The sequence below is a fragment of the Dipodomys ordii genome, unplaced genomic scaffold (genome assembly GCF_000151885.1).
Source record: "Dipodomys ordii isolate 6190 unplaced genomic scaffold, Dord_2.0 Scaffold53, whole genome shotgun sequence".
In the NCBI taxonomy this organism is placed as follows: domain Eukaryota; kingdom Metazoa; phylum Chordata; class Mammalia; order Rodentia; family Heteromyidae; genus Dipodomys; species Dipodomys ordii.
In genome coordinates this window covers 3,399,651-3,417,173 of record NW_012267269.1, presented here as the reverse complement: position 1 = coordinate 3,417,173, position 17,523 = coordinate 3,399,651, and the positions used below count along the sequence as shown (strand labels likewise).

The window sequence follows — 17,523 nt, the reverse complement described above, 5'->3', positions numbered from 1 at the left end:
CACAAACCATAGGTGCCCAGCTTATTACTATTTTTCAAATCCTTTTGAATGTGTTTCATGTACATCTTTTTAGAATAATAAAATTCAATCATGAGGATTAAAATCATAGCTCATAGAACTTCATGAGGTAATTTTTTTAAAATAGTGACAAATTAGTATGCAAATGTGACATATGGTCCAATGAAACTAATTCTTGTTTGTTTTCTAAACCTTGAAATGGTTTTTAAATACATGATGGTAGTATTAATTTATGGTAGTGAGAGTGACATCATACATTCCTTTAGGATTTTTACAGGGCAGTAATAGAAACTTATTCTATATAAACACAAAAAATTATACAAAACCTGACAAAAATATTGTTTTAAAACCAAGATTATAAGCTAGTAATCAGCATCATGACATCCTAGCTGATAGTAATTGGGATAGTTCAATCTTTCATTTTACTTTAAAAGAATGTAAACATTTTTCTATTGCTATTATGTTAATTTGGTATGTGTAATTCTGTAATAAAAAGATGGCAGTTTGTTACTCGACCATACAGCAAAGGTTAGGAAATCACATCATCTACTGTAAATGACAAGATGTTGTAAGTCAACTCACAGATGCAGAAATACATATATACATAGCTACAGTAGTAGAGATTGGTGTGTGTATGTATATCCAGCTTTAAGTACTAAAATTTTATTTTAAAACACAACCAGCCACAACCAGATGACAGTTGTAAGATTAAAGTAGTGAAAGATTTTCTTTATAACAATACCAAAAGTTAATATAATTGAGTCCAACCAAAAGTTGTTAATATAATTGAGTCCACTTTATTACGCTCAATAGCAATATATTTATACGCAAAACTGTGAGATAAGTATAAATTTTAAGGGCAAATGTCTGGATATTTTTTCCAGTATCTCATTCCTGGATCTGAAATGTTAAAATTTCAAAACATTATTTTACTATTAATGATAGTCATGTGGTATTTTTATATTAATGGTCTTAATAAAACTTTTTATCTAATAAGACAAGGATATTTTCAAGTGTAAAATTATAAATATTACTATTTTACTGTGGTAGCACTGTAATTAGTACTTAGTTTTCAGTTCCAAAACTATCTGTATGTATTTTGCAGTGTAGCAGTCTTATGACCTCTTTTAAATTTTAACTGCCCTGTTATAACTAATAAGCACACAGTTTAAATTTTTTAATTTCTATTATATTCATTATATTCATTCATTATATTCATTCTCTTTATTTCACTCTGAAAATGTTTTTAAACTATGTCAACAGAAGCACAAGTGTTTACACATTTATATCACTAACATTGATTTTTTTTACCCCATTATGGCAAGCCAATGATTTTGAATTATGAATTTAAATTAAGAAAACACATGAAGTTTAAGTTCATGAGCTCTCATTTTAAAATATAATCCTTTATGTTAAAAGTCAGATTTAACTTGCTTAGCTCAATATCTTAAAGATTAGACTACCTTCTGTAATGTCTGCTCCGACATTTCTTTCTCATTCTTCTCTGGAGTACTCTTGTTGACCTCATCATCTTCATGGTATCTATACAGTTGTTCTGGCAGAGAAAAATAATATATTATAGTTCTTTGTATACTGGTAAAAGACTGTCTTTCCTATCATTTTAATGGAAAGATTTTTGTGTTTTTTTCACTTATGAATAATCTGGTCTGTTTTCTTCTATATGCCTTGCCAGGAACTAAATGGTTACCTCTTGCAAGATTTTCAGTCACATAATTATGTATCTTTGTAGAGTGACTTTTTTTCTGCAATGTTAACATTTTCAAAAGTATAATAGATCTGCAGGTTAACCATACTTTACTTTTATTCCCATTTTCATTCTTTTGTAGACTGTTCCTCCTTTGCCTTAAAAGCGAAATTCATTGCCTTTTTATCTATACAGTCACTACTAGTTTTGTTCTCAGGATCTTCTTCCCTGCCAGGAGGATCAGAGTGATTGTGGAACAAAGCAAACAGTAACAGAATTAAGATGTATTGAAATTGTATCCCCACCATCCCACTGCCATCACCCAAATCTTTTGTTCAAGTCAAAGGTCATGCACAGAGCAGGGTAAACCATAAAAATCACATTTCAAGAAGAACTGTGATTTCACAACAAATAAAAACTTGAGTATATGGATAAAGTACCTACAATATTCCAACATTGGCTATATAACTGACTACCAAACGCTTTTTGGTGAAAAAAATTACAAGTGATTTACCAAGAATAAGAGAGAAAACTCCTAAAATTTTCTGTTAGATTATGAAATTATCTAAATTACTAAAACCTATAAATAACATTTATCAGAAAAATAGTAACAATTTAACATATTCTTATTATTTTTGAAATAGAATATTTCTTTTAAAAAGGAAGAAAAAAGAAAACTAAAACGATATGTATCTGTGTTAGCTTCAGATAATTTTACTTTAAAGTATGCCTGACTGCTGTAGGTCAGTGTAAAACTTTGATTTATCAACAAAGAAAAAAGAAAACAATATTATTCTCTGTAGAGTAGAAATCCTCTCGGTATAAACAGTGACTAACAAGTTTGTTAGAGTGAATTAGGCATTTCTTTTGTCTTTGAAACATGACATATCCAATTAAAACTTCTGTACTCATGAAATAAATAGAACACTATCCTAAGGATAATAAAAGCTAGAATAGGTAGAATTTGCCATCCAGGGAATAAGTACCTTTACCTTGATAATAATCTAACAGTTCCCAAGTTTCTTTTTCTAGTCCCTTAACACCATGGTGCTGAATTCATTTACAACACTCTTTCAGCAATATAGAAATAATATGCAAATACAATCCATCTGTTCTAGTCATTTAAATTTCTCCTATAGTCCTGAGTGAAATATTTATTCTTAAAAATAAGATAATAGTTCCACATACAAAGAGCAGGAAGTGCTAACAATAGCTGAAAAAGTCTAATAAATAAGTGCCAAATATTAACTATTAAATTAGTTTATTTGTTGCTTTTTTATTCCTAGGCATGTGGAAGGTCTACTGGTAAACTGGTTAAACAAGTTTATTTGTAGTTGTCTGCTAAAACACTTCTCAATGTTCATCAGCTTTTCAAAGAATACTTAAGCAGATTGGCCCAGGACAGGTAAAGAAATAAAGAATAAAATCTATTTTTTATTCTTTTACCCTTCAAGGACCTCAGGATTTCGGAAGTATGCCAAGAGGGCCTAATTAGAAATCTACATTTAGATTTGTTTCAGATGATAGATATACAAGCAAATGCTTCATATTACAGATTTATTTTTAATATTTTAAGTTTTAAATGTATTAATTTTCATTTCCATAAAAGTTTACTGATTCAGTATTAGGAGTTTCTTCTCCCTGCATTTCCCCCCTCTGGGCCTCAATTCAGAAGCCTTTCACTTTTTTGGCTTGCTGCTACTCCTCTATCACTTATGCCATCACGCTATCCAGGTTTTTTGCTGCTTAATTGCATATAGAGTCCCTTAGACTTTTCTGCCCATGCTGGCTTTGAATCTTGCTTATGTGGGTCTTAGCCATCTGAGTAACTAGAAATATAGGAATGAATCACCAAAGACAAGTTTTCTTTTTAAATTTTAAATTTTCTCATTCATAATTATTTATTCTTATTTATATTTGTATATTGTTCCTTTGCTTTTAATCCTCTTGGCTTACTATAGGGATGACAGGACTTCAACTTCTCCCTCCCAAGACTGGTCTTTAAGTCTGTTGAAATAAACCAATAATGGACAAATTAACAGGAAAAAGAGGTATACACATTTAATAGTGTATAGAAAAAATATGACAACTAAAAGAAGGGCCACATTATCAAAACTCTTCCCAGGGAAAGGAGTAATGGAAGAGGATGTTGTAGGCAATTTTTTAAGAGTAGAGAATGATTTGGAGGACAACTGAATGAGCCTGAAGATTACATAATAGCGTGGGATGGAGGTGAGGGACAAAATTATACTGTCAATTAAAATTATCTATGCAGATAGTCCGTGTTGATAAGTCATCAGATGAAAAGATAGTGTCTCTAGTAAAAACACATGGTAAACTTTTATCTTCTATGAGTTAATTTCTGTGATTTTTGGAGTGACTCCAAGATAACTTCATTTTTTTTTGGAAATAACTTCTTTAGTCAGAAAACTTGATAGATACTCTGCCTTATCCCAGTAGTTTACACAAGGTAAAGTTAGGAAGACATTGATTGTAAGGCAGCTTCTTGTAAGGTGGAGGTTAACTGGCTGACTATATAAAACTATCAACTTAAAATTTAGACTATATTTGGTCAAACATTCATTTAACTAACCCCTAACGGATGACTGGAACTGCATCTCTTTGATGAAGCTCAAAACAATTTTCCTTAGTCTGCTGCTAATAACTCCATAGCACTACCAGGCATTCTTTCCAAATGTGCCCTAGACACAAGGCCTCACATTTGCTATCAGCTCACTACATAACTCAACTGAATAATATTCTCTCTATCACAAGGACTAGAGAAACAGACTTGTGATTCCAAACTCCATTGAGGAGCATTTGGCCTCCCTGATTTATGGAAGTCAGTGTTTTTTGTTTTGTTTTGGTGTTGTCCCACAGTCTTCCTGTCTCAGCCTCAGTTCTGGCATTACAGGCATGTTCCAAAACACTTAGAATTTTCTAGGTCTACATATGATACTTCTTGCACAAACTTCCTCAAACTTCCGTGACTATATCACTTTGTAAAGTTAAGAAACAGTAATAGGGCTGGGTGTCAGTGGCTCATACCTCTAATCTTAATGACTCAAGATGAGATCTAAGGATCGCAGTTCGTACCAAACTAGGCAGGACACGTTCAAAAAAAAATAGCAGAAAACTTCTCAAGTCCAGGAGAATATAATAGTACTCAAGTACAAGAGGCTAATATAAGACCAAAACAAAAAAGATCAGGAAAAGAAACTACGTAAGGTTAACTATAGATAGAACATTAAATGTACAAGACTAGAAATGTATGTTGAAAGCTTCCAAGAAAAAAGCACCAAGTCACCTATTAAAACAGAATAACAGGATATAAAAACATAAAGAGCATGCAATAGTGTAATTTAAATCATGGATAAAAGGAACTTCCAACTCAGATTACTATACTTCACAACTGAAGGAGCAATAGCCTTCCATGATAACTAAAGGAATTCACAACTAGTAAGCCAGGGTTGCAAAAGCAAATTAGAGGAATTGTTATGACAAAAGAAGGAAAATGCAAACATGAAAATACAGGAAAGAATTATACAGGAATTATTTTAAGTATATCAATAACTGAATAAAACAAAATATATATTATATATACAACTCTGAATCATACATATTACAAAATCTCTGACTGTTAATAGCCCCAATTCTACAACCATAAACATATTTTGTCAGATTGGATCAAAAATTGGATTCAAAAACAAGAATCAAACACTTTAACCTATAAAAATAGACACATCACTGGGAATGAAAACAAAACAAAATATAAAACATAGGCTTAAAGCAAATGTATGGGAAAACATTTTCCAATCAAAAGGACTTCAAATGCAAGTACAAGTAGCAATTCTTACGTCTGGAAAAGCAGTCTTACAAATTAGGTTTGACTAATTTAGGATTAGTCAATAGAAGGGCATTTCACAGTGCTAACAAGAACAATCCACTAATCAAGATGTATTAAATGTTGAAGCTCCTTTGTACCACTATTTAAAGATAACACAATAAATTTAAAAGGAAAACAATCTATGAACAGGAGAAAACATCATCATACCTAATTTCATATGACAAACACAACATGAAAGTGCAGATCAAAGCACAATAAGAGTAGGTGCCTTTAAAATCCCAATCTAACCAACAGATAACCCAAACCCAGAAGCAGGAGAGAGAAATAATAAAATTGGCAGAAATTAATTAAATGAAGACTAAAGACTTGGTTGTTTAGAAACAGGACAGCCCAATCATAAAAGTCTTCTGGATTTCATCTCAGTTAATGGCTATATGGTACTACATCCTTCTTACCCAACCAAAAGGAAGCTCAATGGCTGGTCAAAGTAGTGTGTACCTGTAATCCCTACAACATGGGAAAGCATAAGTAGGACTGCAGCCCACTTCGGCCAGGACAGAAAGCAATAACCTACCTTAAAAGTAACCAACAAAGGGCTGGGAAGGTGGCTCAGTGGTAGAGTGCGTGCCTTGCATGCATGAGGCCCTGGGTTCAAACCTTCAGCACCAAACAAGCAGAAAAAGCCAGAAGTGGCTTGTGGCTCAAGTGGTAGAGCACTAGCCTTGAGCTGAAGAGCTGAGGAACAGTGCCCAGGCCCAGAGTTCAAGTCCGACAACTGACATAAAAAAAAAAATAACAACAAAAGGTGCCTGGATGTCGGCTTTTGAATGTTATAGTGACCATCTTTTTTTTTATTTTTGTAGGTCATGGGATTTCAACTCAGGGCCTGGGTGCTGTCCCTGAGTTCTCAGCTCAAGGCTAATGCTCTACCTCTTGAGCCATTAGCACCATTTCCAGTTTTCTGGTGGTTAATTGGAGATAAGTGTCTTACAGACTTTGCTGCCTGGGCTAGCTTTGAACTGTGATCCTGATGTCAGTCTCCTGAGTAGCTAGGACTACAGGTGTGAGACACTGGTGCCTGGCTAGTGACCATCTTTTAAAAGTGAGATGCTCTGAGTTTCATCTCCAAAAAAGAAAGAGAAGTGAAGGGGAAGGGGAAGGGGAAGGGGAAGGGGAAAGAGGAAGGGGAAGCAGAAGGGGGAAGGGGAAGGGGAAGGGGAAGCAGAAGGGGGAAGGGGAAGGGGAAGGGAGAAGGGGAACGGGAAGGGAGAAGGGGAAGGGGGAGGGGAAGGGGAAGGGGAAGGGGAAGGGAAGGGAGGGAGATAAAAGGGGTAAAAAGTAAAATAAAGTAAAAAGCAGAAAAATGTTGAAAGAAACAGACAGAGAAACAGAGGGAAAGGGACAGAGAGAATGAAGAAAGGTAGGAAGAAGTAAAGGTAGAAGGGAAGGGAAGGAAGGAAGGGGAAGAAAAGAAGGAGGGAAGGGAAGAAGAGAGGAAGGGAAAAGGAAGGAGGAAATACTTATCCTAAAGTTCCTATGTTCATATGAAATCATGAAGAGACCAAGTGGCTAAAACAATGATGAGCAAAAAGAGAAACTCTAGAGGTACTACAATATCTTAATTTTCAAAGTATGCTACAGACTCATATTAACGAAATCAGAAACATAGACCAATGGAATATAATAAAGTTTAAGAACTAAAATAAGTATGCTTAGTGAAAGCCACTTAAAATCCTCTTCAACAAATGGCTTCAGGGAAATTGAATATACACATGCAAACACTTGAAACTAGATCCCCATCTCTCACCTATGGCAAAATCACTTCAAAATGGATTAAAGAGCTTAATGTAAAATTAGAAACACTACAACTGCTAAAGAAAAATATAGGGAAAACATTTGAAGATACAGGTACAGAGCACAATTGCTCAGGATATAAGCGGAAGGATTGACAAATGAGAACCTATCAAATTAAAATGCTTCTGCAAAGTAAAGGAATTTGATGACAGTATGCTATATATATTATGTCAATGTCATAATGAACCTATGTTAATATACTATACTAATAAAAAAACAAAGAAAGAATATGCATACCTAAAATTAAATAATTGATAACAAAGCATTAAGATTAACTTAATATAGAATAAAAAGATTAAAAATTGCAGATATGCAAAATATTCTAAAATGCCTAATATATCCCTGAATTATAGTAAAATATATATATATAAATGTCTGGTACACAGTGATATTTTAACTGATTAATAATAAATGTATGGGTTTTCTAGAAAAATATGATATAGAAAAAAGCTATTCGAAGACACATTCTATTTACAATTTAAATATTATGTTGATAACAGTAAATCTTCAGGCATGCAGTGAACAAAGTTAAGTCCCATCCAAAGCAGACAATGGTATGGAGTGGTAATGTAAGTAACATACTGCTCCATAACACATATTCTCAGCAGCGCTCTCTTTATTATTAAAAGAGACAACACTAGCAAGCTTTTAAGTAGAAGCATATGACACTACAAAATGATGCCCAGCATTTATCTCTTAAGTGTAAAATGGTCACAACATATTCATAACACCTCGCCTCTTATAAGCAAGGCTATTTTGATTATGTCCAATTGTAATATGTTCAACTGTAATGTTTTCAACTGCTTTCAATAATACTTTATATCTGGCTAACTACTGTCAATTGTAATTCTTTCAATGCAGTTTCTTTCAATTTAATACTTTCAACTGTATGTGGCTAACCAAAAAATTTATAATTAAGATCTAAAATTAAAAAGATATAGCTACAAACTATAATAAGCAATGAGTCTATTGTATACAGAAATGACATTGAAACTGACAAAATTTATTGCTGTACTACATAAAGTTGACATATTTTAAAAGTTTAATGTTCAAAACTGAAGATGTAGGTGGCGGGGGGAGGGTGAAGAAAATGTTTTGCCCAATCTAGGTTTCTCATTTTGTATAGTAAGATGTTAATTTTTAATGTCCCTACAATTGAAATAGTAAATACACAGTAGTTCCATCTCCAATATTTTTGTAACCCTTCTTTTTAAACTTATAAAGAATGTAAAGCAATGAATATTTCTTGAATTAATGCAGTATTTGCCTAAAGGTACGTGCTTGGGTAGGAAGTGAGACCCTATTCTAAAGTAACCAGTGCAAAATAATAACAGAAAAGCTACATGTGTGCCTTAGCAGTGAATGACTGCAGTACTGAGCTTAGCCCCCTTGTACTATCAAAAAAAAAAAGGATTCAATACAAAAATTATTGATGCATTTTCTAAAAAAAATCTGCCTAACATAAAAGCACCAGCCATGCACAATTTTAAACACAAGAAAAAAATACTACAAATACAATTCAAAGAAAGTAAATTGCAAATGATAGCCTCAAAAAGCATGTGCAGGAAGTGAGCATTCATTATCTATAAAAGGATAAAGTTGCATTGGGAAAATTTAAGCAAATTACTGAGGATGTTCAGGACAAAAATTTCTTGTCTAAGTTCCATAAAATGCATTTATCTGTAAAAAAAAAAAAAAAAAAAAGAAAGTTGCATTGCCAAAAAAATGGCAGGCCATAATTGAAGGTCATGCTGACGGCCAAAATTTCTAGTGGTTATATGCTTTGCCTATTCTCTATTTGTTTTACCTAAAAAGATGCAAAAAACAGATACACAAGACCTCTTATGCTTAGCACCAACAGAGCATAAAAGAATTATTTGAAATTCAATTCAAACAGTTTGATAAAAAAAAAAGGTCAATAAATTGATCCTAGACAACACTGGCAAAGACATAGAAAAATGTCAGTCTATCTTCTTCAGGATGTCTTCATTAGCAAAGTGAAAATGCTGATGAAGGCCAAATTTAAATTGAGCAGACTAATGGAATGTCATTGTAAAAGGTAGTAATTACGAGATATCTATTAGAGATAAGACTGTACTAAAGATAAAAGAAATGATGGATACATGATGGCTATGAACCTAAGAAGTTGTTTAAATTTCGTGGGTTTTTGTAGTGACAAAAACCTTGTGAAAAGATGATTCTGTGACAAGTAATAGTTTTGATTTTTTGTTTTTTGGTACAGGGCTTGAATTCAGGGCTTCCTGCTTGCCTGGCTGGCTCACTATGCTGGCACTCTTACCACTGGAGCCCCCACCCAGCCCAGATTTTGCTAGCTATTTTGATGATGGAGTCTCACAAACTTTTCTAAATACTCTCTAACTATCAACTTCAATTGTCCCAATCAAAGCCTCCTGTACAGCTATGATTATAGGCATGAGTGTGTCTTCCTAATGATTTTGATGTTAAATTGATTTTGATTTTTTTCTTTATTTTTACTGGGGTTCTGTTGTTGTTTCTTTCATGCTTACGTGTTCATAGTTTTTCAGAAACAATGAAGTCACTGTCTGTTTTTTTAGGTAAAGCAAGTAGTGGGTTAGAGATCCAAAAAGAAAAATGTCACACTGTGAGAAATAAGATTCAGGCAAGAGTAGGAGGTAAAATGGGCTGGAAGGAGGGGAAAGAGCAGTGTTCAGGATCTGATAAGTAAGCCTGAAGTATGATAGTTAAAGGTATGAAATACAAGTGTTCAAATATGAGCTTAGACAAATTACTCATGACCTATGTAAGAGCTACTAAAACAACAGTTATTTAAAAAAGCCAGGAGAGGTATAGATGAACAGTAATTAGTAGATATTGTCAGCAGCTAAAAATAACAGTGATAATAATTACGCTATCGCAAGTTAAATAAGAAATCCTATCATGTAAACAATATTTTTTCCTAAAGAGGTAATGAGTTGCATAGTAAACATATGTACCCTCATTTTCAACAAAAAATTTACCTTTCAATTTTTTTTTTTTTGGGTCCGGTCGTGGGGCCTGAACTCTGGGCCTGGGTGCTGTCCCTCAGCTTTTCAGCTCAAGGCTAGGGCTCTACCACTTGAGCCACAGCGCCACTTCTGGCTTTTTTTCTTTATGCTTATGTGGTGCTGAAGAATCGAACCCAGGGCCTCATACGTGCAAGGCAAGCGCTCTACCACTGAGCCACCTTCCCAGCCCCTACCTTTCAATTTTAACAGTGATACATTTCCTATTACTGAACCATTTTAGGCAACTGGTTGCACATTTGAAATCTTCCAAGTTTCCTTCTTGGTTTAAAATTCTTTAAAAAAATTTATTGAAAAGTGATGCACAGAGGAGTTACAGTTACATAGTTCAGGTGATAGAGTACATTTCTTTTTGAACAATGTCACTTCTTCCCTCGGATTCTCCCTCCCAACATTTTCAACAGTGTCTACTAAGTATCACTGCTGAATTAGTTCACCCTTTCTCCCACCATTTCTGTGCTTCCTCTTGCTCTCCCCAAAACAGATAAACTTACATACAAGACAAAAAGTACAGAAATTAAAAAATATCCAAAAGGGAAAAAACAAATCAAAAACAAAAAAACTACAAAAAGTAGAATTAAAAACCTCTAGTTTCCATTTCTTGGAGTTTATTTTGATAATCATCATTTTACATTATCATATGCAGAAAGGTTTTTGTTTACATGAAAATATAGAACTAAATCATTTCAAAAGTTTTTAATTTTAAATGAAAATATGAATGAATTATTAGTGATGTTGACTATAACTATAAAACAACGTAACAAAGAAAATTTTACCAATGAACATAGAAACTGCTATTATTTGTCCTTATTAAATATCTCCTCAGAAATTGTGACTTAAAAAATTAGCAATTATTAATAGTACAAGAGTTCCATTGTGAAAATTCTGCATATGTACACAGCATACTGCAAGCAAGTTGCAACTTCTATTATTTACTCTGAATTACCCATCCTCCTAGGCCTCTTTTTCAAAGAGTATTTGGTTAGTTTCATTATATACTCCTTTTTTGCTCTCCATTCTTGATGAAAATATACCCCAACAGTCCCCTTTACTTGTGTTTGCCAGTACTGGGCTTGAACTCAGAGCCTGTATGCTTTTGATCAAGACTATTGTGCTACCATTTGAGCCATGGCTCTACTTCCATCTTTTTGGTGGTTATTTAGATCTAAGAGTTTCACAGACTTTCCTACCAGAGTGGCTTGGATCAACAATCCTCAAATCTCTACTCTTTGAGCAGCAAAGATTTCAGGCATGAGCCAATAGTGACTGGCAACAGTTTCCATTTTTACTAATGTTGTATTATTTTTATTGCTATCACATAAGAAAAACATACAGTACATGACTTTTTGAGGTTGGCTTATTTTACTCAGTGCATTAATCTTTACTTCTATCCATTCTTTGGAAAATGATGTAATTTCATTCTTCATCATGGCTGAATAAAACTCTACTGTGTTTATATAGCCATATTTTCCTTACCTATTTGTTGGCTGTTAAGCATAGTCTAATTTCATAGCTTAACTACTATGAATAGTGAATAGTGTTGCAGTAAACATAGTAGTATAGATATGTTTCTTGAATGTTGATTATGTTTCTTTAAATATATACCCAACGGTGGTATAACAGGGTCAGAAAGTAGATCTTTCTTCAGTACTTTGTTTTAAAGGTCTGGCATTTAAACTCAAGGATTAACACTTGCTAGGCAGGAGCTCTATTCCCTGAGTTATGTATCCTAGGCTTTTTGCAGTTTTGACTTTTCAAATAGGCTCTTGCTTTTTATCAAGTCAAACCTAGACCAAATTTTCCTATTTACACCTCTTACATAAGTAAGTATCAACTACCACGCTCACTTTCTTTGTTGATTGAGATGGAGTCTTTTAAGCTTACTCCTCAAGCTGGCCTCTGACCATGATTCTCTCCTTCTTATCCTCCAAAGTAGAAAGGACCAAAGAAATGAACTTTCAGCTATTTTAAGCCTTTTGATAAATCTCCATTCTAATTTCAAGACAGTGTATATTAGTTTCAATGCTAGCATTTATTGTTTTTGTTTTCTTGATGATTGCCATTCTGACTGGGGTAAGATGAAATCTCAACCTAATTTAGATTATAACCTTGTCCCAAAAGACACTTGAATGGATTCCATTTATTTGATTTTTTTTGTAATGGTAAAAGGGAAAAAAGAGCAACATTATTAAAAGAAACTGAAGATAAAACATCAAGAACACTATAATTTAACAATTCTTGTACATAGTTTGATGAAAATTACCTTCTCTTTTCTCAGCTATACGTCTATTCAATTCTTGTATTGTTGCTTTATCAATAGACATATGTACTTTAAGTTCATCCAATTCTTCTTGAAGATTTAACCTATGAAAATTAGAGCAATAAACAATTACATAAGATGTATGAGCTTAAAAAAAAAAAAGAATGAAACCGGACACTGGTGGCTCACACCTGTAATCCTAGCTACTCAGGAGGCGGAGTTCTGATTATCACTGTTTGAAGCCAGCCTAGACAGGAGAGTCCATGAGACTCTTTTTCCAATTAACCACAAGAAAACTGGAATTGGAGCTGTGGCTAACGTGGAAGAGTGCTGAAGGACAGCACCCAAGCCAAGATATGGAAATAAGAGGTTTTTTCTTTGATGTTGTTATTTTAATGTACTATGTGAAGTTATTTCTTTATTCTTACGTTTTTTTTCCTTTTTTTCCATATGGTTTATCCATTGTTGTCACTGTATTTGATTTTGGTACCCTGTGTATTATATATCTGAATTAGAGAAGGGAAGGTAAACAACAAAATGGTGAGACAAAGGGCAAACTAATGCAACAGCGATACTCATCAGACAACATGTTAGAAATGAACTTTATAACTTGGGGGGGGGTGGGCATTAAGGGGAAGGGGAAAGTAGGAGAAAATGAGGGAGGTGGTAACAATATTTGACAAGAAATGTTCTCACTACCTTATGAATGCAATTGTAACCCCTCTATACATCATTAAACTAAAAAATCACAATTAATGTTTGACTCAAACAGAATAATAAAGAATAAAGATGATAATTGTATATAATTCTTTTAAAATTAAGAAAGATAAAAAAATAAAGAAACAGGGTTGGAAATGTGGCTCAGTGGTAGAGTGCTTGCCTTGCATTCAAGAGGCCCTGGATTCAATTCCTCAGCACTATATAAGCAGAAAAAGCCAAAGTGGAGCTGTGGCTCAAGAGGTAGAATGCTAGCCTTGAGCTGAAGAGCTGAGAGAGAGCGCCCAGACCCAGAGTTCCCCACGACTGACCAAAAAAACAAAAAACAAAAAAAGAAAGAAACCAATAAAAGCAGTTAAAGTGTTTAAAATATAAAATAAAAATTGTAAAATAAAGGCAAAAATTAATATAATTGAATTTTATGCAACTATTTTTTTTTTGGTGGGGGGGCGTCCTGGGGCATAGGTGTTGTTCCTGAGTTTTTTGTGCTCATGTCTAACACTCTAACACTTAATCCAAAACTCTGCTTCTGGCTTTTTGGTGGTTTACAGGAGATAATAGTCTCATGGACTTCCCTGCCATTGTTGGCTTTAAACAGCAATTCTTATTATCTTACCTGCTGAGAAGCTAAGATTACAGGCATGAGTCTCAGGCACCCAGTGCAACTGAATTTTAATATTTTAATAAAAAAACTTTTTATAAACTAAAATGTTTTAAATGATTTCTTTTAACTGTATCCCAAAGAAGTTGCTAAATACTTAAAATATTTAAGTTACCAAGTAAGTTAATAAGTAACTCATTACTCATTTGCAAGAGGAAGAAGCTTACTATATTGCCTAGCCTAGTTTACTCTGAAATTATGTAGCACACACACTCACTTCAAATTTTCAGTCTTCCTGCCTCAGCCTTATGAGCACAGGAATTACAAGCTCGGGACATCCTATCAAGCTAAATAAATTTTTGATTCTGTATATTTTTATAGGTGGTATTTAGGTCTGAACTCGAGTCCTATAATTGTGAAATAGTTGCTTTACAACCTGATCCATGTCCCCATGGCTCTAAATAATATTTTATCATGCATTTAGTTTTTCAACCGCTTTTTAACAAACATGTGAGGAACACTAAGCCAAAGATAGGCTAATGAAATATTAGTAAAAATATTAATAGATACCATTATGCTAAATAAAAGCAAGATACCCTTATTAGTACAACAGAATTGCGCTACCATGGTAAGCGTGTGCTCTAGAATAAATACATACAGTGAGCTAAGTGAGAATGAAAATTTAAACCCAAAAGCCCTACTTAAGATGTGTCTATAGTAGGACGGGAGACAAAAATCCATTGATTGAAAATATAAGCCTTCCAGATAAATACTAATACCTATTTTTAACAATGTAGCGGGATATTACATGAGAATATAAAACTCAAAAGCTTTTCTATACAACAATGAACAGGATGAGAAGAAAACATCAGGAAAACAATTCCATTTACAATATTCTTAAAACAAAAACAAAAATTAGCTAAATAGTGGATGATGCCTATAATCCTTCCTATTAAAGAGGCTGATATCTGAGGATCAGTTTGAACCCAGCCCAGGCAAGTCCAGGAACTCCTATCTCCAATTAGCCACCAAAAAAAAAACCCAGAAGTGGATCTATGACTCAAGTAGTAGATGCTAGCCTTGAGCACGAAAGCTTAGAGACAGGACCCAGGCCCTGAGTTAAGCCTTAGGATTTGCACACACTGATCCACACACCACCCCCACACATAAACCCTAGTTTAAACTAATATAAAATGCAAAGAAAGAAATTTAAAAAGACTCAAGAAGATAAAAGACCTTTCATGTTTGTGAATTGTAAGAATTTGGTGCTATTAGAAGAAATATACAGATTCAAAGGACGACAAGCAAAAAATCCCAGTGTCATCCATTGCTGAAATCCATTAAGTTTTGAAAAAATACTTACAATACCAATGGTTGACAATAAACAACTGCACTCTTATGAATCGTTATGTAGAATGAAAATATGATAGTTACTTTGGAAAAGAGTTTGACAGTTATTCATATACTGACCAACTGACTCAGCAACAACTTTAAAGTATGATCATACAAGAACTGTGATATCATCTTTACTCCTAATTGTTTTCTAAAAAATCTAGGAAAGACCTAGTTTTCAGCACATGTATAAATACATTCTGTATACATCTGTACAATAAAATTCCACTTAGAAATACAAGAAGAGGCTGGGCGCTGCCAGTGGCTCATGCTTGTAATCCTAGCTACTCAGGAGACTGAAATCTAAGGATCATGGTTCAAAGCCAGACCGGACAGGAAAGTCCATGAGACTCTTATCTCCAATTAACCACCAGAAAGCCAGAAGTGACTCTGTGGCTCAACTGGTAGAGCACTCACCTTGAGCTAACCAGCCCAGGGACAGTGCCCAGGCCCAGAGTTCAAGCCCCATGACCAACACCAACAACAAAAGAAACACAAGGGAACAAACTGAATGAACCCAAACAAGTGACTGTCAAAGATATTATGCTGAATGAAAAAACCCGGCCTTTATAAAGTTATATAGGTGTAATAATAATTAATAACAACATAAAATACAACATTTGAAAAAGGAAATGCTGCAAGGAAGGAGAATAAATCAGTGGTTGCCAGGTGTTGGTGCTGAGAGGATGTGAAGAGAAAGGGTAAGAAGAACTTTTATTTTTTAATAATTAGGAAATTGTTTTAAAATGTTGTTCCTGAATGAGGGAATACTTGCTCAAATCTATACACGTTATAAATTATATAAGTATACACTGAAAAAGTTAATGTATATATATTTAAGAAAACAAAGGAAAACAAAATTTCCACCCCATCAGTAAACAAACTTCACGAAAAGACTAATTTTCTGTCATTCCTATTTTCTCCATCATACTTTTTTTTCAGGAGTGGGAGCAAAAAAACAGAAAGAGAATGCAAGTCACTTTGTTCAAGCTGCAGTATTGGCACATTTTTATATTTTCATTGTTTAATTATCTTTAAGTAGTTGTACAAAGGAGTTACCATTTATCAAAGCAGTTTATATATCTTGATTAATGTCACCCCTTTTAAGAGTCTCACTCATTCCTCCCCTACCTACTCCTTCACTCCTTCTCTCACTCTTCATAATTTTGTAGAATATATTAGAATTCTTGTCTGCATTTTCCATCTCTTCATTCATCTGTCTCTTTCCCATTAACCTCACCCTATCCTTTTTGAGTATCTGCTTCCTGGAGTTATTTTGCTGAATTTTGATTTTGCCTTTCTAAGGAATTACATTCTTTGAGATCTTTCTTGAATCTACCATATTTCAGTTAATACATTTGCATAAACCTGATTGCCACACAATGTATTATGCATTTATAAGCTAAATCGAGCTTACACATAAGGGAAAACATGCATCCTTTTGTCTCTCTGAGCTTGACTTACTTCACTTAAAATAATTTTATCCGGTTCTTTCCATTTCTTTAAAAATGGTACAATATCATTCTTTCTAATGCATCCATTAGATTTAGGTATTTATACCTCATTTTCTTGATCCATTTGTCTAATAAGGGGACCTGGGCTGACTCCATACTTTATGGTGAGTAGTGCTACAATAAACATGGCTGTGCTTTCTTTACTGCATCCTGGTTTGAAATCTTTAGAGTAAATGCCCAGGAGTGGAACTGTTGAACCAAGGGGTAGTTCTGTGTTTTTAATTTTTCTGAGGAACTTTCACATTGCTTTCCAAAGTGGCTGAGTAAGTTTATGTTACCACCAATAATGTGTTAGGTTCTGTTTTGGTTGTATCCCCATCAGTATCTGTTGTTGCTTGTTTTCTTGATAATGGCTACTCTAACTGGGGTAAGGTAGAATCTGAGTGTTGTTTTGATTTGCATTTCCATTGAGCATTCCTTCATGTGTCCACTGGCCATTTTTACTTCTTCTAAGAAGACCCTCATTAGCTCATTCGCCCATTTATTGAGTTCTTGGCTTTTTGAGTATTAATTTTTTAAGCTCTCTGTAAATTCTGGATATTAGGCTATTGTCTGATAAGCAGTTGGCAAA

The 17,523-nt window shown here is 33.9% G+C and overlaps 1 protein-coding gene across 1 annotated transcript in view; it reads right to left on the bottom strand.

Moving 5' to 3' along the window:
* Cntln (centlein, centrosomal protein) overlaps positions 1-17,523 on the bottom strand; it is a 192,596-nt gene that overhangs the window by 73,515 nt on the left and 101,558 nt on the right. Inside the window, exons 12-13 of the mRNA XM_013020759.1 lie at positions 12,732-12,832; positions 1,482-1,573 (exon numbers count right to left, since the gene is read on the bottom strand). Coding sequence (XP_012876213.1) covers positions 1,482-1,573; positions 12,732-12,832 — 193 coding nt within the window. The remainder of the gene's footprint in view (positions 1-1,481; positions 1,574-12,731; positions 12,833-17,523) is intronic.